The 21,636-nt window shown below is 34.6% G+C and overlaps 4 protein-coding genes across 4 annotated transcripts; 1 reads left to right on the top strand and 3 right to left on the bottom strand.

Annotated features, from left to right (window-relative positions):
- Positions 1 to 585: 585 nt before the first annotated feature.
- Positions 586 to 4,040, top strand: LOC102588261 (putative rRNA methylase YtqB). Its single transcript, XM_006352522.2, has 6 exons — positions 586 to 929; positions 1,008 to 1,074; positions 2,091 to 2,283; positions 3,138 to 3,211; positions 3,316 to 3,471; positions 3,766 to 4,040. Exons 1-6 carry the CDS (start codon positions 686 to 688, stop codon positions 3,887 to 3,889), a joined length of 858 nt encoding a protein of 285 aa, XP_006352584.1. The 5' UTR covers positions 586 to 685; the 3' UTR covers positions 3,890 to 4,040.
- An 83-nt stretch (positions 4,041 to 4,123) lies between these two features.
- LOC102579550 (myb-related protein Zm1-like) lies at positions 4,124 to 5,268 on the bottom strand. Its single transcript, XM_006352578.2, has 3 exons — positions 5,128 to 5,268; positions 4,845 to 4,974; positions 4,124 to 4,761 (listed from the first exon to the last, which is right to left on the bottom strand). Exons 1-3 carry the CDS (start codon positions 5,264 to 5,266, stop codon positions 4,311 to 4,313), a joined length of 720 nt encoding a protein of 239 aa, XP_006352640.1. The 5' UTR covers positions 5,267 to 5,268; the 3' UTR covers positions 4,124 to 4,310.
- A 3,693-nt stretch (positions 5,269 to 8,961) lies between these two features.
- Positions 8,962 to 14,488, bottom strand: LOC102587939 (ubiquitin-NEDD8-like protein RUB2). Its single transcript, XM_006352521.2, has 3 exons — positions 14,240 to 14,488; positions 10,819 to 11,078; positions 8,962 to 9,276 (listed from the first exon to the last, which is right to left on the bottom strand). The coding sequence occupies exons 1-3, from the start codon at positions 14,330 to 14,332 to the stop codon at positions 9,165 to 9,167; spliced, it is 465 nt and encodes a 154-aa protein (XP_006352583.1). The 5' UTR covers positions 14,333 to 14,488; the 3' UTR covers positions 8,962 to 9,164.
- A 1,497-nt stretch (positions 14,489 to 15,985) lies between these two features.
- LOC102579228 (uncharacterized protein At4g15545-like) lies at positions 15,986 to 21,535 on the bottom strand. The gene is made up of 10 exons (XM_015310988.1): positions 21,120 to 21,535; positions 20,957 to 21,025; positions 18,215 to 18,268; positions 17,663 to 17,726; positions 17,447 to 17,518; positions 17,108 to 17,365; positions 16,873 to 16,918; positions 16,705 to 16,783; positions 16,489 to 16,601; positions 15,986 to 16,395 (listed from the first exon to the last, which is right to left on the bottom strand). Exons 1-9 carry the CDS (start codon positions 21,414 to 21,416, stop codon positions 16,509 to 16,511), a joined length of 1,032 nt encoding a protein of 343 aa, XP_015166474.1. The 5' UTR covers positions 21,417 to 21,535; the 3' UTR covers positions 15,986 to 16,395; positions 16,489 to 16,508.
- Between the last annotated feature and the right edge of the window lie 101 nt (positions 21,536 to 21,636).

The following is a 21,636-nucleotide window of genomic DNA, read 5'->3' as shown; positions in this document are numbered from 1 at the left end:
CAAATACTCTTGATAAAATAAAAGTTGAATGATTCATAAAAACAATTCTTCATCATAAATTAAGTCGTAATCTAATTAACCATAACATTAGACTTAATTTTTATCTATAATACGGGGATATATTGTGACTAGCAAGTCATTTCGTTTGCATTTTATTCAACGAGATCGAAAACACAACAATAATTTATTTTATGGACAATTATATTATTTTCAACCCAAATGAGGTAGAATATTATTTACAAATGTGTAAATCAAACAATTCATTCAAATTTTAATGATATAGTGAATGATATTTTCACTGCTAAATCAATTTAAATTTTGTATCAATCTGTTAGAGGTGTTAATATAGAATACTTTTCAGATAAAAAACTTAATATGTCAAAAAAAAATTATAAGACTATAATTCTATATCATCTTTTATTATTCAATAAGTCAACGACTTGAAATATGTTCTTTATGTTAGTTATATATATTAATCTTAATAAGTTATACATTAACCTCATAATTAAATAAATTGACATATTTTACATGATTAACTTAATCTTCTAATAAAAAGTTTAACAATGTACATTACAATACATGCTCAATTCAAACAAAGTACCGGTAAACGTTCAGTGCCAAACGCTGCCTTACCATGCCCCTCGTATGATTTTGAGTTTATCCTTAGCGCCACCAGCAACGCTGTATGCTATCTGTGGAGTCGCTGCAAATGAATCTCAGTTCGTATTCTTCGATTTTAGGTCGGAGAATGGTGAAATGCGAATGGAACCTGAAATTCTCTGTTTCTCCATGGTTATTCTCATCTAAGAAAAGTACTACAAGTATAGCAGCATCTGCGAATTCGTCGGAGCTAAATGGAGCATCCATGTCAGTAGCTGGAGCTGAAAGTTCTTCGTCGATCCCTCTTTGTCGCGATTCCACCATTTCAGGTTCTTTTTATTCCCAATTTGTCACAGTGATTGCTTCAGAAATCAAGTCATTACATATAGTGGTTAATTTTTGTTCAGGGTCTATGGAGCAAGTAATGGTGGAATATGTTTTTGGGAGGAAAAAAGCAACTGAAGTTGCTCACTAGTAGGTACCCAGGTCCCGTTATCTTCAGCTCTTTTAGAGCCTAGTTTTGTGATTCATCGTTAATTGGGTACATTTTGCCTCCATGCAATGTGCAAAATAGTTCTTTTTCTAAGGGGAAGTAGCTGTATTTCGTTATGTTATTGTGATATTCCTACTTAAAGTTGTATACTTGCAATTTGGTTGGTAACAAGTATGATGGAGTAACTTTTTTATGCTGCTAGAAACTGCTCAATGGGACTAACCCTTTTGTCTTTTATCTTCTCTGAATGAATCCTAGAGGTATACATATATGAACTGCGCATATTCGAAATGAAGTGCTACCACTGATAAAGTTCACAAATTGCTTGTACTCTCTCTGTTTCAATTTGTTTGTCTTAATTTCCTTTTTAGCTCGTTTTGTAAAGAATGTATCTTTTCTCTTTTTTATGGCAATTTGGTTAGTGACATGTTGAAAGACATTTTGGTACATTCTACATAATTTAGTTTTAAGACCACAAGATTCAAACGTCTACTTTACTTTCTTAAATTCCGTGTCAAGTCAAAACTAGACAAACAAATTAAAACGGAGGGAGTAATTGATTTCTCTTGTTAGTGAGTGTCTGTCTTATATATTTCAGTTAATCAATTCAAATTCTGAACTCTTTAGTCTGTTTGATGATTCCTTATTCCAATGAAGTGTTATCAATAATAAAGGTGATAAATTGTTTGTGACTGATTTCTCTTGGTTGCGTCTGTATTCTATATTTCAGCTAATCAATTAGAATTCTGAAATCTTAAGTCTGTTCAAAAGTTCCGTACTCTGTATATTTAACTTTTGACTACTAAATGTCTCAGCAAATGCTTCTTCTTTCAATTATTGAAGATATACAAGTTAAAGCTTAAATGCATTGTCTTGTTTTGAGTTTAAAGCTGCATGATTATAGGAGACCACAGAAGCTCGCTTACCTCTTTCTATAATTGGGTAACATCAAGGGTATCATATAATTTTATCAGCGTATAATCTCCTTTTCTGGCAGTGTATGGAAGCATGTTGTTCAGAAGGGGGATGCAGTTGTTGATGCCACCTGTGGAAATGGTTACGATACCTTGGCATTGTTGAAACTGGTTGATGATAAGACACAGAGAGGTCGAGTTTATGGCATGGATGTTCAGAAAATTGCTTTAGAAAGCACTTCATCCTTACTGGATCAGTTTGCTAGTCCAGATGAGGTACTGCTGCTGCTTATTTTGTATCTCAGGGCCTAATTAGCTATGACATTTTACTGATGATGATACCAACAAATAGACCATCCCAACTATCTAGCCGGAAGCTAGAGTGAATGGCAGTTCAGATACATCTTCGCATAAAGTTGTCATTCTGTTTGGTTTAAAGCATCTATACTTTATGCTATAAGCACATAGCATACAGTCGCTTGCATTTATTGTATAATAATCTTAATGGAAGATATAACACCAGCCTAAAAGTGTGAAGAGTTTATCTCAGCCCTAACTTCCACTTTCCCACTTCCAAAAGACAGGTATCGGCATCTTGCCTGGTAACTGTACTTCCAACTCCAAAATTACTAGAACCAGCCAAACATCATTAATGATAGTCTGTTATACTATGCTTAACATATGCAGGGATCTCTGTGCTTATGCCCTTTTCAGTCCAAAGACAACTGGGATAAGATGTAGTTTAAATATTTCACAAGTGTGTATGGAACAGCGAGGCTCACCATAAGACTTCATTCGAAAGTTTGCAAGACCCAATCTCATTAGTGCTCACACATGGGTGAATGGATTTAACCCTCTTTACCAATGTCTTGTGAGCTAGATGCCTTTTATATTTTCATTCTAGTTCTTGAACATGTGAAAAAGTAGATTGAGCATCCAGGTGGCAGAACTTGTTTTCTTTTCTTGACATTCAACTATTTCTCCTTACAAATTATTTTTCAGATGCAGCTTCTTTAATGAACATTGTTCTGACAATTCTTTAATTATCTAGTTTCTTTCAAAATTGATTGTTTTCTCCCACTTCATCAGTTATACATACATTTGAAGCACATCTGCTGTTCTTCATGCAGAAAGAACTTGTTGAGCTATTTGTCATGTCTCATAGTCAAATGGAGGACATTGTTCCAAATGATGTGGCTGTAAGGTATTGTTGCTTCTCAATTAAAGGATGTTAACAACTTAAACACTGAATAATCTTAGCATCCGAATGATCACCTCCATTTTTTTTTTGCACCATGATTGTGTCAGGTTAGTTGCTTTCAACTTGGGATACCTTCCTGGAGGTGACAAAAAGATCATTACCAGGTCTGAAACAACTGAGCTTGCATTAGAGGCTGCTAAGAGAATCTTAGCACCTGGCGGACTCATCAGCATTGTAACTTATGTGGGCCATCCTGGTGGGAGGTAAATTCTTGAACCTTATGTTCATAACCAGTTTCAGCTGAAAGTTCCCATTTCTGTTGTTTGAGAGTCATCATATATACATTCAAGCATCTTGACTATTTAAGTTGGAAAAGTTCTGTTCACTGGTCTTTCTCATCGTCCTCTATTAACGCCCTTTAACTTTCCTAACGACCTATGTATAAGGAAAGTATTTGTATGATTATCTCGCGTGTGATGGTACCCTATTTGACATGGGTTTAGTTTATAGTGGTTAGTACTATGTTATATACATATTTACATTTGTTTATCGTATAGGGAGGAGTTTGAGAAGATTGAAGAATTTGCTTCGAGACTACCGGTTGAGGGTTGGAACTGTTGCAAACTACATACGTTAAATCGCCCACTAGCTCCCATGCTGATATTCTTATTCAAAAGATAGAACAGGTTTTTTGAGTTACCAAAATGAGACTTGGTATCATGTCAAAGTGAAATATTAGAGTAGTAAGTAGAATTAAAATGATTTTGTAGTTATGATTAATTTTTAGTTCAATAAATGAAAAATGAGTTGAATATATCATCATGAGATACAATTATATTTGTATAGCTGCCACAATAATCTCACCCTTCCATTCATGCATCATTGTAGTAGTAGATAGTAGTTACAACTTGTATATATGATGAACATGCACACATGCCTTTATTTATTATTTCTAGCTGAACGTACAATGAGTTTTTGTGCTAGCCAGGTACTAAATATTATTCCTAGCTCGTTTAAGTAATATACATTGCTAGTGTATGTAAATTTAAAATTGTTACATGGACAAACTATGTATAGAACTTAAACTCCCCATCTAGAGTGTCTAGAGTTGCATGAAGTTATTTTGGTGGTCTTCTTGTTGATTATTTGTTGTTAGTTCTAGTTCAATTTCCAAGTATGTCAACCACTTTTGGCATTCAAATTCATCTACAAGCTGCTGAGGATGATGTTCACTAGTAGTGTCCAAGTTGGAGTAGCTGTCTAAATGATCCAAATTATTAATACTAGTAGGAGTACTACTAGTATCCAACATGTATTCCCAAAAGTCCATAACTTGATCATTAGCCTTGGAAGAAGTGGGAGAGAAAGACTCTAAAGTAGTGCTATTATTATCCATGTATTGGCCTTGATGACTACTTGTTGAAGTTGATGATGAAGAAGAATTGTATTCCTCTTTCTTCATCATTACTAATCTCTTCTTCAAATGAGTATTCCACACATTTTTAATCTCGTTATCTGTTCTTCCAGGTAAATGAGATGCTATCTTTGACCACCTGTACCATCATACACGTGAAATTAATTTCAAGACATAGATATACAACGTAAATTATCTCTCTTTTTCACTCACTGTATATACCTGTTGCCAAAAGCGCGATGTAGGTTAATAATGGTGTCCTCTTCTTGTGGGGTGAAATTCCCTCTCTTTACGTCAGGTCTTAGGTAGTTAATCCACCTCAACCGGCAACTCTTCCCACACCTCAATAACCCTATACACATATGCCGATATAATAATGAGTTAAGCTTCTATACACTGGCCTGGATGCTAGCTAGCAATCAAGTCGATCACCATTGATAAATAAATTCTTAAAAAAAGATCGATGAGACACGTGTTATCTGCTACAACAAATAAAAATACGTACCAGCTTGTTTAGGAAGGGCACGCCAATTGCCATGGCCATGTTTTTGTATGAAAGAAATAAGCTTCAAATCTTCAGAAGTAGTCCATGGCCCTTTCTTCACTTTACTTTTATCACAACAAGCTGTTCTTCCTTTACCCATAATATTTAATAATATTACTTGTGTATATATATATATATATATTATAATATAATATAAGATATGATATGATCAATAATCTCTTATAAACTCACATATACGTTATATTAGTTTCTTTCTGATGAACCAATACATATATATAGTAGGAGGGTTTAAGATGTCTAATAAGGAGTGGGTCCATCCCAAGAATTTCATGTGGACCCTAATATATTAATTAGAAAAAATAAGTAGTATCTGATGAAGTTATGTTTGTACATATATTTTACGAGAGAAATGTTGAAGTTTTGCGAGTAAAAAGTAATTTGAAGTACTTAAAAATGAGTCAAAAATAACCAATACTCCATTTCCAAAATTGAAGAAATATTGAATAGAATTATACAACTATTAATTTATATATTTCAAAAATAACCTCTTTACCTTCACGAGATAGTAGTAAGATTACATTTATCTTCCTCAGACCCCATTTAGTAGAATTTTATTGAATATGTTATTGTTGTTAATCAATATATTGAACATACGCAATCACAAAGAAACTATGTAATGGAATAATTGAAGTTTCTTTTACTTTTAATTTATCATAATCCTAGCTTATTTGAGTTTTGAAAAAGGAAAACTTCTCAATGAAAATCGTTTTATTTTTCAATTTATTATACTATTAATAAGCAAATTAACAGTATTGTAAGATTATTGAGCAATAATAATTTAAAAATGTTCTTATCATAGTATAATATTGTCCATTTTGAATTAAGATCGCATAGTTTTCTTAAAAGACCTTACATCATTAAAAATATCAAACAACTTATAAGTAATCTTTTTAATTATCAATATAAGACTTTATTCACGCTTGAAAGTTTCAGTCCAGAGATTTATAATACTCACAAATAACAAAAGAAGAACACGTGTTGAGTCATATCTATATAATATATAATATAATAATTTAGAAAGATTAGTGCTGATTTTCTTACCTACATTAGACCAAAAGTGGACATCCTTTTACACAGTGATATATATGTTGTCACAGTTAGTTTGGTAGGATTTCCTAAAGCGTTGAAACTTTTTTTCAACTTCCAACATATAAATAAATATATATTTCCCATACCGAATTAGTAGAAAATCCATGTTATAAAAAATAATTTTCACAGTTTATCTCTCAGCGAATCAGTTCATAGAGAAAATGCACAATGAAAAACAATTTTTTAATTAAAATAGTGAAAAGCTTTCTAATTTTTCTCTATAAAAACGTTATTATTTTTTTCTCATCAATTTAATCAAAATATTTATGCAAATAGCGATTGAACATTTTTAGCGGAAAAATAGTTTTCTTTAGTAGTGTTTTTTGTGCCTTGTGTAGAAATATTACTCCTTTAGTTTTCCACATATCTAGTGGTAAAAGTTGTGTTTTTAATTTGTTTATTTTTAAATAAAAAGAATCAGAAAGCTGCTAAGGTGAATTGTTGTGACAATACACTCTTTTGTCATAGTTTAATTATGTGATCCAGTACCATTAATTGTTGACATATATACATACTAAAAAGAGATGATTTTTTTTAAAAAAAAAAAGAAATGCATGGGACAGTCAGTTTCACAATTCTAAAATGACAATTAAACGTAATTTTTCCTTATTAAAATGGATAAGGAATTAAAAGCAGCATGCATTTAGCATTTGCCTCAGCAAATAAAAACTTCATCCGCTCAGTGCGGAGTCAAAATTTTCACTTAGAGAATTTAAAATATAAAGAAGTAGATATATGAACTAATCGAAGGGGGTGTAACATCTCCTATATATATACCTAAAAATTATTCTAATCATATATAAAAAATGTAATTTTTCACCAAAGATGATTCGGATGACCCCCTAACCATAGGGTACCTTCCGTTCACTTTTGTTTGTACACTTTAGACTTTACACGTCTCTTGAAAAATAATAGTTGATATGAGGATTTGACATAATGTCATATTAATTGATTTTTGGTATTAAGTCTTGGAAAATAAGTAATTAATTGTAATACTTAGTAAAATATGAAAAAAAAAAATTGATTTGTTAAAAATGTCAAGTAGTAAAAGCGAAAATCGATTTTTGGAATAATGAACGAGTAAAAATAAATGGAGGAAGTATATATGCCAATATTGTTTTTAGATTAATCTTTATTCATTTATTTATTTTAAATATGAATTACGGTATTGTTTGCATTGCTAGCGTAAGATTTGATGACTTTTAAGAACCAATAATAATAATCTCCTACATATGATCAGTTATAATTTAAACAAGAATATAATTCTTATGTGCTTCATTTATAAAGAATTGTTTATGTTTATAACTTTTTAAAAAATAGTTTAAGTAGCCTGTTATCCTAGGGAGTTGCCACTTGGGATCACACAAAACGCCACATTTTAGTATCATTAATTAGTTTTTGCCAAATATAGTTGACGTGTCATGACTTGCAATTTGTGTTTTTTTATGACCACAAAATTTAATGACATGACATGATTAATCTAAGCATAGTGGAATTGTAAATTTGATAAAAAGTCATCTATCAGTTGGACTTGAGAACCATCACAATTAATGCCATTTCCTAATTAAACACCTAGTCACGTATAATAATTTTACAAATTGTGTTTTTCTATGCATGCATTCTTAATTTTTAATATGTTTTATTTGAGTTAAAAGTCTATATATATGTGGCTAATAATTAGTTAATGTATTGAATTTGGTTGGAGGGTGAAAGGCACATAATGTTTGACACGCATCAAACTTGTGTTATCCACATGTATAATCTTAAGCTCCTCTTACAGTATCAAATATTATATTAGCCTAGGTGCTTATAATTTAAAACAAAATTGGTAAATTTTCATGAATCTATGTCTCTAATTCCCAAACAAATCAACTACACGTATTTTTAATGTTGTCAATGCCTATTCGAAGGGCCTGAAATTGATGACAATACACTCTTTTGACACATCAACTTACAAGCAGCTAATATTAGTAATCATCAAAAGGTGTGATGCAGTGGATAAAACTATTCCTTTTTTAATCAGTGATCTCGTGTTTCAATCCTTAGTATGGAGAAACCTACGCTGTGCAAATAAAAAATAATCGAACTCCAATGCCGGAGATTAGACACCAAATGGAAAAACAAAATACCAATAACACTTTTATCATCACGTAAATTTGGTGATTTGAACTTGTAAGCACATGAAACTTTCAAAGTGTTCACACATTGGCAGGTAAAAGGATCCGTGCACTATCAAGATTGCTCTACTTTTGATTGAGAGAGTCAGTTTTATCAAAAGGTAGAATCCAAATAGGTGAAAGGACGGCAGAAAAAATGGGACCATGTTTGACAAAATATTATTTATGGTTGCAGCATTCTTTGACAAGCTAAAGAGTCCAAATACTCTTCACCAACAACTATGAGTTATGACAATGATTGAAGTAGTTTTTTTTTTTACCAATGAGTCATTGGCCTGCCACCTCCCACCAACACCTCCCACCAACAATAGGTAATTCTGTCTACAAAGGCCAGGGCAGATGAAAAAAATCACCTAGTGTTTTTTTGTCTCTGTTGAGTTTTGAACATGAGACCTCAAGTTCTCACAAGCTTATCTTAGCTAAAGGGGTATATACATATGGTTTGTGGCTGAACAATTATGTGCATATTTGAAGGGAGTAATAGCCTCCTCACATTGCAGCAAGAAATGGGGAAAAAAAAGAGACTACATATTAGCAAATTAAACCTGAATTTAACATAAGGTGCAGACAATCACAAAATGTTCAACCAACCACAAGTTTTTCCTGTTTATTCCAATCGTACATCACCAAAAAAGGGAAGAGAAGAAATGTTCATCCCAAGTTCATGGAATAAAGACAGGACATCTAAGTTTTCACCAAGTTAAGTGCAACCTAGAGTCTGCCACCCCTAAGTGCAAGAACAAGGTGAAGAACAGAACCACCTTCGATATTGTAGTCTTTAGCTGTCTTGTCATCTGCTAGCTGTTTTCCAGCGTATATAAGCCTGCATTAAACCAAAAGTACAAAGTGTAAATCCACTGTCTCAAACTGCCAAAAACAAATAACAAACTATGAACACAACTTCTATCACATAGGGTAAAGATAAACTGGGTAGGTAGTTCACAAAAATAGATATATCAACAAGTTCAATATCTCCGAGCCACTGTTCACCTTCTGCCCATAAGATGAAGGTGATATCCTACAACATCTCAATTAGTACACCATGGATTTCCATAAACTAAGAAATGGTATTCCAGTAAAAGCCATATCCTGATGTGCTATAGTAATATAATGATCATGACAGACAACAAAAAAGTCTGTCAAAATGGTTAATGAAGAGAAATATAATGTTTTCATATTTTCTATTATCTCAATCGGATGAGATACAAACACAAACAGACTGAGCACTCATATAGTTCTGTTTTTTTGGCATTCACTGTCACTGATAAGGAAGGGAAGAAGCAAACTTGTCCAAATTATTATAACAAACTGCATGTTCGTTATATCTGTCTACTTGCAAGAAAATCCTTTTACGAAGCCAAGACTAAGCGAAATATCTCTCAAAAGGAGAGATAGAATTGAATGTCTCCAGGGCTTCGGTCTAGTGGTAAGAGTGCAATATGTGATGTGGGTATGTTGGTAAGGTGCACATCTTGGGTTCGAATTCTGCTGAAGACAAAAACCTTGTGTTTAAGAAGGGCAGAGGGGCAGAACATTGTTGATAGAGTTTCGAATCATTAACCACCCCAAGAATTTCATAATTATCCAAAAAAATAATAATAAAATTTTACACCAAACTTAGAAAAACAAACACCAGGATGCCCACCATTTTTCTGGCAATGCTAGCAGGCAGGTATGAAATTAGGCTGATAAAATTTGGCTAATGAGAGCAGATGCAGATTACAAGATCTGTAAGACCTGCTGATTTTTCTAGACAATGTATTAAGCAGAATTGCAGATGCAAGACCTGTTAGACCCGCCCACTATTTACAACGCTCTTAAGCTTACAGCACTACTAGTTTTTTTTAGAACTACCTGACATATTTCAAGTCATTAAGTCTTTAATTTTATGCTGTCAAGTAAGCCACACAAAAGTTCAATTGTATGATCCAAAACCTAGGGTATGCCCCAAAATGCACATGAGGATTTCACATTCCCTCTATCCTTAAAATACACTGCATTTAAGCAAATCATATGAGACATTCAATTGTCACAGTATGGTCCACGGATGATTACAATTATGGAATCGGGTATAGTAGAGCATTGAATAATAGAAGACATTTTAAGTCCTAAAAAAGTACAGTTATTACGGGAATGCTAGAAATACCAGGGAACAGAAACATGACAACCTGCACAGATTTAAAGGGAATTCCAAAGAAGATTCATAAGCCAGGCACACAGCATCACACATACAACATCACTGATCTTTTGGTCTCATAGTGTGGGGGAGAGGAAGCAGTATGGCATGGGAAAGAGGAGAAAACACAAACACTGAAAACCACAAATCTAGTGTATGCAATTTGAATGAAATAAAGGAAATACAAACCTTTGCTGCACAGGAGGTATTCCTTCTTTCTCCTCAACACGCTCCTTAATACGATCAATGGTGTCAGTGGGTTCAATGTCGATCTCAATTTCCTTTCCAGTGAGAGTCTTCACCTTGATCATGGTTCCTCCCCTGAGCCTCAGAACAAGATGAAGAGTTGATTCTTTCTGAATGTTGTAATCAGCCAGGGTTCGACCATCTTCCAATTGTTTCCCAGCAAAAATCAGTCTCTGCTGATCAGGAGGTATGCCTTCTTTATCCTGGTAAGCAACACATCAGCTCTACGTGAAATGAGAAGAACAGAAGATTGACTGTTACATGTTAGCACTAACGCCAACAGTTAACAAATACTACAGAAGAGAAGTGGACAAACCCAGGATAGGTCAGTGCAGAGATAGCAGAAGAAGGGGGGGAAACTGAACAGAAGGCAACACTTGACCATACAACATGCAGCAAATCACATATTTTAGGCAATTAGAAGTTAATGTATGTACAGTTGTAATTCAAAGACCATAGCTTTGACAGTATTATGAGGTTTTCCTTGTGTGTTATGGCGGGCTCTTACATTTCGTGGGTTGGTCATATTTTGGCAATGCATATCTTACAATATTAAGGTTGACTTCAAATAAACTAGTTAGGAAGTAAAAACCTTAGCATAGGCCTGAGCTGTATTTGATCGAGTTCCTCTAGCCTCAGAAATAGGAAAACCCATGGTTTAGGGAGCATAGATCTCTAGCATCTGGGACAGACTTTACCCATTTCCTTCCGTAATGAAAGGCTCCATCCAAACTAAAAGAACTGAAAGAGAAAATTTGGGACCTACTTGACAAGGGGTTCACTATACCTAGTGTCTAAACAAGATAAAAAGCTTCAAAACAAGCTCCAAACAGGTGAATATCTTGTAACAGTGGCCTAAGGGATATCATAAAGAGTGTGATAGCACCATCAATCGTCTTCACATGATGTACATTCACTCCAATAACATCTCGAGGAAGATTAGAAAGGGCCAGCAAGAAGTGAAGATAACCTTCGAAAGTGAAACAGGGACTTAACGTGGACCATCCAAGGTGATAAATGCTCCAGAACAAATATTTATCAAAAAGAGAAGAACAAACAGTAGAATAGTTAAACTTAAGCTACCATCAATCACACACAAGACTACATTCTGGTGCTAACACATCATTGCATGCTTCTGTCTGTTTTCTATCAAATATTGCTGAAAGTATGCAATCAAAATCTGGTGTGTTTGCCTCCAAGGCCTAGCTCAAGTGGCAAAAGGTGGAGGATTTGTGACTTAGGTCGCAGGTTCAAGACCCACACCATGCAAAGCAAAGCCTGGTATTTAAGTGGAGAAGGGTAGAGGGGCGGGCCCATTATCCACCGAGTTTAGAAGGCTGTGATTGGTCCAAAGGGCGGGTCACATACGGATTTCTCGGTTATCAAAAAAAAATAAAAAAATCTGGTGTGTTTACATTCAGGACATTCGTATAATTCAATATATTTAACCACCTGTAAAGAGGCATAGGAAAGTTCTTTTTTTTTCAAAAGAAAAGACAAAAGTGAGTTAAAGGTGATGCAGGTAGCTTTAGAGAGTTTATCATTCATAAGTTGGACATCAATTTGAAGTGCATATCCCATTTATGCACAACAAGGACAATCCAGACTAAGTGCATTGTATGTGCCAATAAAAGCCTGTATCTATTGAGGCTCCAAAAGACAAGCTTTCTGGTACTGTATTTGACAGACCATCCGTATCTAATGGAATAAAGCTTATGAGGAACAAATTCAGTTTCCATCAGCAGGCAATGGAAAGATCAACACTTGCAAAATAAAAATAACATGTAACATTAACAAAATAGCATTTTTGCTTCTCAAAAAAACAAAACTAATTAGCATCTTTTAATTATCATGACTACCACTTTCCTTCACTAGACTTAGAGCCGGGTGCAACTATATAAATCTTTTTCAATTATATAGTTTAGTATCTTTATTGTTTTACAAAGTACTACAAACAAATGTGTCATTTAAAACTCAGGTTTCTGTAATAAAAAATTTGGGTCTCTTCTAAATTAAAATAGGTTCCTCATTGCCGGAGTTAGATTTTTTAATTTATGAATTCAGAATTACAAAAATTATTTTTACTTTCTGAATTTTGAATAGATTATTTATCCTGTTACTTTTATCAAAAAAAAAAAAGAAGATTATTTATCTATATCAAAAGAAATATTTAACACACATATAAAGTTTGAGCTAAAGTTACTAAATTTTACCGAATCCATAACTTCCACGAAGACTCAGCCCGTGAGAACCCCGGGTCATTCTTTTTCCTGATATAATACAAAATATTTTTCCCAATAGGATGAAAGAGGTTTTGTTCAAACTTCATACAGATGGCAAGGGCATTTTAGGACCAAACTATTAATCGATGACATTTTTGTTCAATTTCACATAGTTTTAGGACATCTTTTACCCTTTTTCGTAAAAATAAGACATAGATAAAGGTTATGATACATCCTTCACCCACAAAAAGTTAGTCCAAGGGGCTATGTATTACCAAAAAGGGTTTGAAAGTATCTTGTTTTATTGGAAACATACTTAAGTATATGAAATACTCCATCAATTTCAATGTTACTCCCACTACATGTATAAGGTAACCTTGTCCACCACATCTAGGATAAATGAGACTAAATCAGCTAGTGCTTAGAGCCGGTGCAACTATATTTTTTTATATGACTAATTCCAACGAGATACCTGTCACCTCAAACCCTCAACATGTATCAGGTAAATATGTCCACCAAATCTACAACAGATGGTACAAAATCAGCAAGTGTTTAGAGTTGGTGCAACTAGATAAAAATTTTTAATGACTAATTCCAACGGAATACCTGCCTCACTCCCACAACACTCACTCGCACAACATGTATTAGGTGACTCTGTCCACCAAATCTAGGATGGATGAGACGAAATCAGCTAGTGTATATCCGGAAAACTAGTGTATTAAATAAATGTCATTAATGCCAGTATTTTTTAACGGAAAACATATCTGGTTTTAACATATGCTTTGTACTTGAGGCCAACTATGATGCGTCCACATCATTAATTAAATCAGTGAAAAAAGCAAAAAATCCATCTAAATTAAGTAAAACCAAATTAAACCCACCCACCCACATCCCTTTTAACCCAAAACAAGCCATTGAGACGTGATACCTGTCACCTCACACCCGCAACAAGTATCAGTGCCTAACTATGTCCACCAAAGTTAGTACATATAGAACAAAATCAACTATTGAGATCACGAATTGACAAACACAAACACGTTGAGCAATTATACGTATCATATCAATCTCCACACACATAACAAGATGCAAAACCCTAATTTATGAAAACAACAGCACAAAATTGTGAAGAATGAAAATAGTACCTGAATTTTGGCCTTGACATTGTCAATGGTATCGCTGCTCTCAACTTCGAGGGTGATGGTCTTTCCGGTTAGGGTTTTCACAAAGATCTGCATGATTGATTGATTGATCGATCGATCGATCGATTTGGCTCCTACAGAAACAGCTCGTTCCCTTTACGCTAAGTTTATTAAGCACAAAAATTCGGATGAAATAATAAGGAAAAAGAATTGGAACCCTATTTATTTGTTCTATTCTATTGGCCCTAAAAACAAACAAATTTCTGACCCCATCAAATATATTCCTTTCTTTTATAACCCACCTTTTTTTATTCTAATAGGACACAAACAACAAATATATGGTAAAAAGGTTTTTTATCACGACTAAATTTCAGAAATAGCAAATATAAATACATAATAAATATAATAAGTTTTTATAGTTATAGTTTTGCTAATTGCTCTATGATTAGATTGACAATTTTGCTTAATTGATACTAATCTCTCTATATATACTAATATGAACAAATATACAAAATAAAAAAATAAAAAATTTATTACATATATACAAAAAGGGATAATTATACAATTGTAAAATATACAAACTACGGTTTATACAAATACCTGAGCTTCTTCAGAAAATTTGAGATGAAAATTTATGAAATATCGTGAAAAATTGTAATATATACAATAAACAAAAAAAAATGATTTACACACATTCTGGCGGTTACCTGAAAATGTGATGCCACAATCGAGAGGGGAATCGTGCATATTCAAAATTCAAACTGATATGGGTGAGGGATTTTAGACGAAATCGTAGTGAATAGGGAGACGAGATATGTGACGTGATTTGTATAAAAAGGTTAGATAGATATACATTCTATTTTGATTTATATTTTGATACAAATCTATGTGGGTCCCGGTTCTATAGTAAGAATTAGGGAAATTATAGTCACGAATTACAATTTTCTTAAATTATAGTTATAATACTTAATATAGTCTAAAGATTTGCTATTATGTGTAATTTTCCCCTTTATTATTGACTATACAAAACACATTATTTTTTACATCTTAGAAATTTTTTCTAAAAATGTTTTAATATATAAATATGTTATTTACCTTGACTTTAACTGATATGTATGTCGTGTTGAACTTTACGATGTCACATAGAATTTGTGTCTACTTATGCACATTCAAAACTGAAAGGTATAGATACATTACTAGCTTATTCATGTATCTGGTTCGGTAGTAGTATAGAGCATGCGTCAAGTGTAGTATTAATGTAGTTTTGGCTTTTGATATTTGATATAATATATAATTTGTGGTTTACTATGTTTAGGTGACCGCACTTTGTTGTTGTTGCGACAGTTCTTTGCATATATGCACTACACTGTTTTGATATTAATTGTCATATTACTCCCCACTATCTTTTTTTCATTTTATTACTACTATGATTTGTTCGAGCCAAAGATATTTCGAAAACAACCTCTTTATCTCAATGAGAAAGGGATGAGTGGCCTCCTTACATAAACTCGAGCAATCACTCCCTCGAGAGCTAGTTTTTGGGATTAAATCAGACCCAAAATTAATTTATTTACTGTTGTTGCGCTTAAAAATGGTCATATGTTGGATGGTATCATGTGGCTCACTTGTAATAATAACTATAAAGCAAACCATTTATTTTGAATGTTCTCTAATTCTGGATGTCAAAAGTACTAATTCTCACTTGACATACGTAGAAATTCATATATGAAGCTTGAAGGAAACAACACATTGACAACAATACTTTTGTTTCATTTCTGAAGCAAACAACACATTGACAATACTGCTGATATTCATTTCACTGTAAATGAGTTACAAACATGTTAAAGGGTGTGTGTAGGCGCGCATGAGAGTGAGAGAGAGAACCTGTTGGCGGAAAAAGAAGGAAATCTACTCGGAAATTCATTCAATTTGTGGTTATCTGCTAATCCCACTGCTTTCAGATGTAGTACGATGAAATAGAACGAAAAAGAGAGCAATAATATAAAGAATGCGTCCATGAAAAAGTGAATGTAACTTGACATCAATCGTTCATCAGCTAGAGCATACTCTGCGTTCCCTAAGCACATTTCTGCGGTGAGGAGGATCTCTTAGTGCTGGTTCTGTTTTTGAAGTGTTTGTACCAAAGATGAACCACAACTCTGAAAATTTCACATGCCTTTGGGTCAGCTTTAGACACATGCAGAGACAATGAGACCCGAAACAAAATGTCACTGTAAGTATATAACACATACCTGTGTTTACTCTATTTCTTTCACCGAGCACTACGGTTAAGCAAACCTTGGAATGACAGATAAAGATCATTGTTCTCCGTTCCGAAAATCTCTTCTGATTTTTTCAAAGTATCCTAAATTTATAATGGCGAAAAGGAATAGGAGAAAACGTTCAGTTACTAGTAGACAAATAGAAGGAACTCATAGAATGTTAACGCAACTAATAATGCTCATCACCTCACGAGACTGCTTTTGTGCATTTAATTCCTTAATGTTAGTCAGAAAGGCACTGAACTGCTCATAGGATAGACGACTCCTACATCAACAACATGTGATACTGTCAGGTGAAAGATCCTTCCTTACTAAAAATAAATTGAAGAGAAAGAAAGTAGTTTAGCTATCCACCTAGCTTGTCGGAAGAACTCCTTCCCATCAATTCGAGGAGTTTGACCTAGTAATTCATATTAAGGAAAGCAGATTAGAGGATCACACATAAACCAGTCAGTAACATGATTTTTTAAAAACGATCTCAAGCAAGAATGCCTTTGCAAATGTGCAACACCATAAGTGCAATACAGCAGATAAAAGTAATATTTGCAAAGCTCACAAAAAGAAAATTGAAAAGTTAGTTCTTAGGAACCTGGCAATGGGCGTGACTTAGGAGGGGAGTTAGCTGCTGATGACTGTTGACTTGATGGGAAAAAAGATGACATCGAACCTCGTCCCTCGTATTGAGAGTTTGTTGGAGAGTTGGCGCCAGACATCCTCTGAGGAGATCCAGCAACAGAATATCTTCTAGGAGATACACTAGTGGAGATTATTTTGGGAGTCCCAGTTGGAGTAAGACGCGGTGTTATGTAAGGTGACATGGAATATCTTTGCAAAGCTCGCTTTGAGGCTGGATCCAAGAAAATGGAACAAAGTTAATTTCTTTTGCTACATTATGATATTATAAGCAGAAAACATAATGTTCAAATACCATCATCATTAATTACTGTGCTGTCCATAGAACCACTGAAAGAATGGTGTACTGCATAGCTGTTCACCTCCTCTGCAGGATATAATTATCAAAACCAAATTTAAAACGTCAAAGATAGAACACCATATCTTGAAGCAGCCAAAAGTGACATAAAATCTTGAACATGACAAATGAACACATAAGAGGAAATACATATAAATCCAAGCCAAGACATACCCTTTACGGAATAGGCCTTATGGGTAGATTGGTCGTAAGTGCCAATATCAACAGTTTCAGCTTGCTGAAGATGCAGAAACAAGTTTGACAGTTTAGTCTAGCAGAAACACAGGATAGAAAAAGAAAATGGTCTTGCTCTAAGGCTACTAAAAAGAAGAAATTTGACTAGCGCAAATATCTGAATTCCAATATCATTACCAAAAAAAAACTTTTAGGAAGTTTAAGTAGGCATTTGAACATGAATTTGAAGATATTTGAAAAAAAAATTAGTATTTGAACTTAAGTTGAAAAAAGGGTATATGGAAGTTGGAGTAGTGTTTGGATATGCATTTAACTTGAAAAAATGTTGAGGTTTTGTGCGGGAAAAAGATTTACTACCACTTTTCAAACTTGAAAGACTCAACTTGAAGTTGGAGTGAAAAATTGACAACAATGTATGACCAAACAGTTGTATTAAAAAGGAAAGAATTGAATGTCCAATGGGCCCTAAGTTACTCTCTACATGATTTTCCTAAAATGACATGTGAAGAGATCAAGATTCTGAAATCTTACCGCTGAATTATCATCACTAAGAGACTGCACCAATTGCCTTTTAAAAGTCTCCAACTGTCAAAATAAAGAAAGCAAGTTTATGCTACTGCAACAATAGTAAGCAATAAATGACATAGCAGAGGCAGAAGCTATAACTAAGATTTCAATCAAACAATCAGAGGCATGGGAACCACTATGTCAGGTTGAGGATATATTGATAAATCTCTTTCTCCTATAATGCTCTAACTCTGTCATCGAATGCGGCTCCTAATGAAGAAGTAAGAAAATTGAAAGGTGAGACTGCTTTCTCATCACAAGATAGAGATATGGAAGTTGACGGATCTGGCTTCTCTGAGAAAGAGCATAATGTACCTGAATCACTTATCTCTAAGGTGGAAAATTATCACTATATAAGCCAATTTGGGCCCACTTCTCAGTCTAATGTGATTGATGATTTATAGAACAATGACCAAAATCTTGGCTAAAAGTTAATTGCCTCTGTGATTAACAGTTCAAAACCTCCCACCAATGTAGCTTCATACATAGCAGCAGTGCTATAGATAACCATATTTTTGGTCCAATAGTTGATTCACGGGATAGGAAAATCTAAGGATGATGGTATGACTATCACAGCCTTGAAAATGGGCCAATGGCCTAAGCTTTAAAGATACATTGCATTGGGTTGCCTTCCCAAATAACTTCATTACTTTTATCATGCACTGTGTATCTGTATCTTTCCTTGCTATTCATTACAACAGGGATCTCAGTGTCTCACTGACCAAAAAGAGTTAGACATTCATTCCTTTTTTTGTCTTGCACTTTGGAACGGATATCTTTATTGATTCATAAAGAAAAGAATATGTCATCAGGGAGCCTGTGACTGGTAATATGGTTAAGTTCTTGTTTCTCATTACTTTACTGCTAATATTTGTTAGACATACAAGCGGTTCAACGTTCGTTGTGAAAAGGTTTATAGTTACTTGAACTACTCCACTCATAACCTTAAGATTTGGATTGGAAACTCAAATTCTTTACATGGCATTAAAAGGCAAACATTGTAAATTCACTTTCACAACAGCTTTGTCTCTACCTGTTGTATCATTCTGGACTCTCTCTCTGAATTTAGTCCATTGAGCCATAGTTTTGCTCAAAAGACCCATTCCTGTTTATCCTGCTGAGCCTTCTCTCTCAACTACAAATCTACTCTTCCAATTGTAGAACCTATTCTCTATGCTCCAGGCATGCTTCTTAACATGCTGAGCCTTCTCTCATAACCCCTGGATTGCCCACTCTTCATATTGTCGAGCCTATGCTCTAAGCTCAAGACCCAAACCTCTTGAGCCACTTTGGATTTATCAAATGATCTAAGGGACTTCAAACTGCAATCAATTAAGTTGAACTAGATGTGCCAAATCTTAATTTCATCAGATAACCAAGTAAAAATAACTTAAGGGGACCCTTCGGGGTGGCCCAGTGGTTTGGGCTTGGGACTTCCATGTTGGAGGTCTCAAGTTCGAAACCCCTTGCCAGCGAAAGCAAGGGGTTTGCTTCTGGGTCGAGCTCGTCGCACCGGGCTTGCCTAGTGCGGGTTACCTCTCCTATGTGGTTTGCCAGCTATTGCATAGGAGCGGGGGTTTTACCCTGTGCGCACCCTTGCCTAGTGCGGGTCCTGCTGAGCCTTCTCTCTCAACTACAAATCTACTCTTCCAATTGTAGAACCTATTCTCTATGCTCCAGGCATGCTTCTTAACATGCTGAGCCTTCTCTCATAACCCCTGGATTGCCCACTCTTCATATTGTCGAGCCTATGCTCTAAGCTCAAGACCCAAACCTCTTGAGCCACTTTGGATTTATCAAATGATCTAAGGGACTTCAAACTGCAATCAATTAAGTTGAACTAGATGTGCCAAATCTTAATTTCATCAGATAACCAAGTAAAAATAACTTAAGGGGACCCTTCGGGGTGGCCCAGTGGTTTGGGCTTGGGACTTCCATGTTGGAGGTCTCAAGTTCGAAACCCCTTGCCAGCGAAAGCAAGGGGTTTGCTTCTGGGTCGAGCTCGTCGCACCGGGCTTGCCTAGTGCGGGTTACCTCTCCTATGTGGTTTGCCAGCTATTGCATAGGAGCGGGGGTTTTACCCTGTGCGCACCCAAAGGGTAGCGGCTGCGGGTTTCCCTTGTTATCAAAAAAAAAAAAAAACTTAAGGGGCACTACAGCATAGAAAATTAATCTAGTAGTATCCAGTGACCAGAGGTTTCATAGTCATCTACTTGAAAATCAAATACATATTCCAAGTAAGGATACAGATCCCCTCAAGAAACAATCGTCTCTTTTTACCTACTTACATGATAGTCTTTACATTTTAGGACATCCCAAAATGTTTGAAAACATTCATATAATAGTAGTGTAATTTGTAACTTTCACAAAGAACTCAAATTTATTTAAGTATTCAAACTTCAAATCTTGATGTGGTGATATTTCAATCAAACCAGCTTTTCACATATTACTACAAGATTCTCTTCACTATCACTAATATAATATAAACACCAAATTAACATGTTAAGCTCAATATACGGTGTTAGACTGTATATTGAGCTTAAAATGTTAATTTGACGTATATCTTACATTACTATAAAATGGGACAGAGGGGGTGCCAAGCAGTAGCTTTAACCCAAGACTAATTAAAGCATAAACCTCTAACAAATTCCAATAACCTGCAGGAATTCAACAACAAAAGCTTAAAAGAGATAACTAGTTTATCACCTTTGCTAAATCTCGACCCATTTTCTTTACTGTCATAGCCAATGAATCCCTCTCCTTCGTTAGCTTCATCTGTCATTTTTTTCAAAAAAGATAGATTAAGGCCTTTCCATTCCAAACAAATGCAAGCGTTAAAAATGAAAAGACAAGCAAATACAAGCAGTACATTATCTTCACAAGTAAATTGCAACCGCAATTCATTTTCATGACAAGCCTTCTCGAGCTGAGAGACCTTGTCCTGGAGCTCCACAATGACCCGATCCTTGTCGCTAAGCTTCTGACGAAGTCTCCCCGTCTCTGACTCAAGTTTGGTAACACGAGAGGCTATAGCCATGGAAGTAATCTTCCTAGCAAGATCCAACTGGTCGTAAGGGTCCGTCGGAATGACCGAGAGTATTTCATCGGAAAGATGAAAGTCCGGCCCGGTACTCCGGCTACTATCGCTGCTGCTGTTCAGAGACATCTCCGAATTCCCAAAAACCCTAACGCCCAATGATGGAAATTTGGAAAAAAAAATGGATTACGGAGAATACAATGGAGAGTTTGAACAGAAGAAATGAGGTAATTAATGAGTTAATTAGGAATTAATTCAATTAATTTTGATTCCGTTTTGACTTATGTTTTTGAATTTAAAAAATGATTAATTAAATTAAAGAACAAATGGGACATGCTTTACGGTGGTT

This window comes from Solanum tuberosum, unplaced genomic scaffold (assembly GCF_000226075.1).
Source record: "Solanum tuberosum cultivar DM 1-3 516 R44 unplaced genomic scaffold, SolTub_3.0 scf00149, whole genome shotgun sequence".
Lineage (NCBI taxonomy): Eukaryota > Viridiplantae > Streptophyta > Magnoliopsida > Solanales > Solanaceae > Solanum > Solanum tuberosum.
This window is presented reverse-complemented; position numbering and strand designations above follow the sequence as displayed.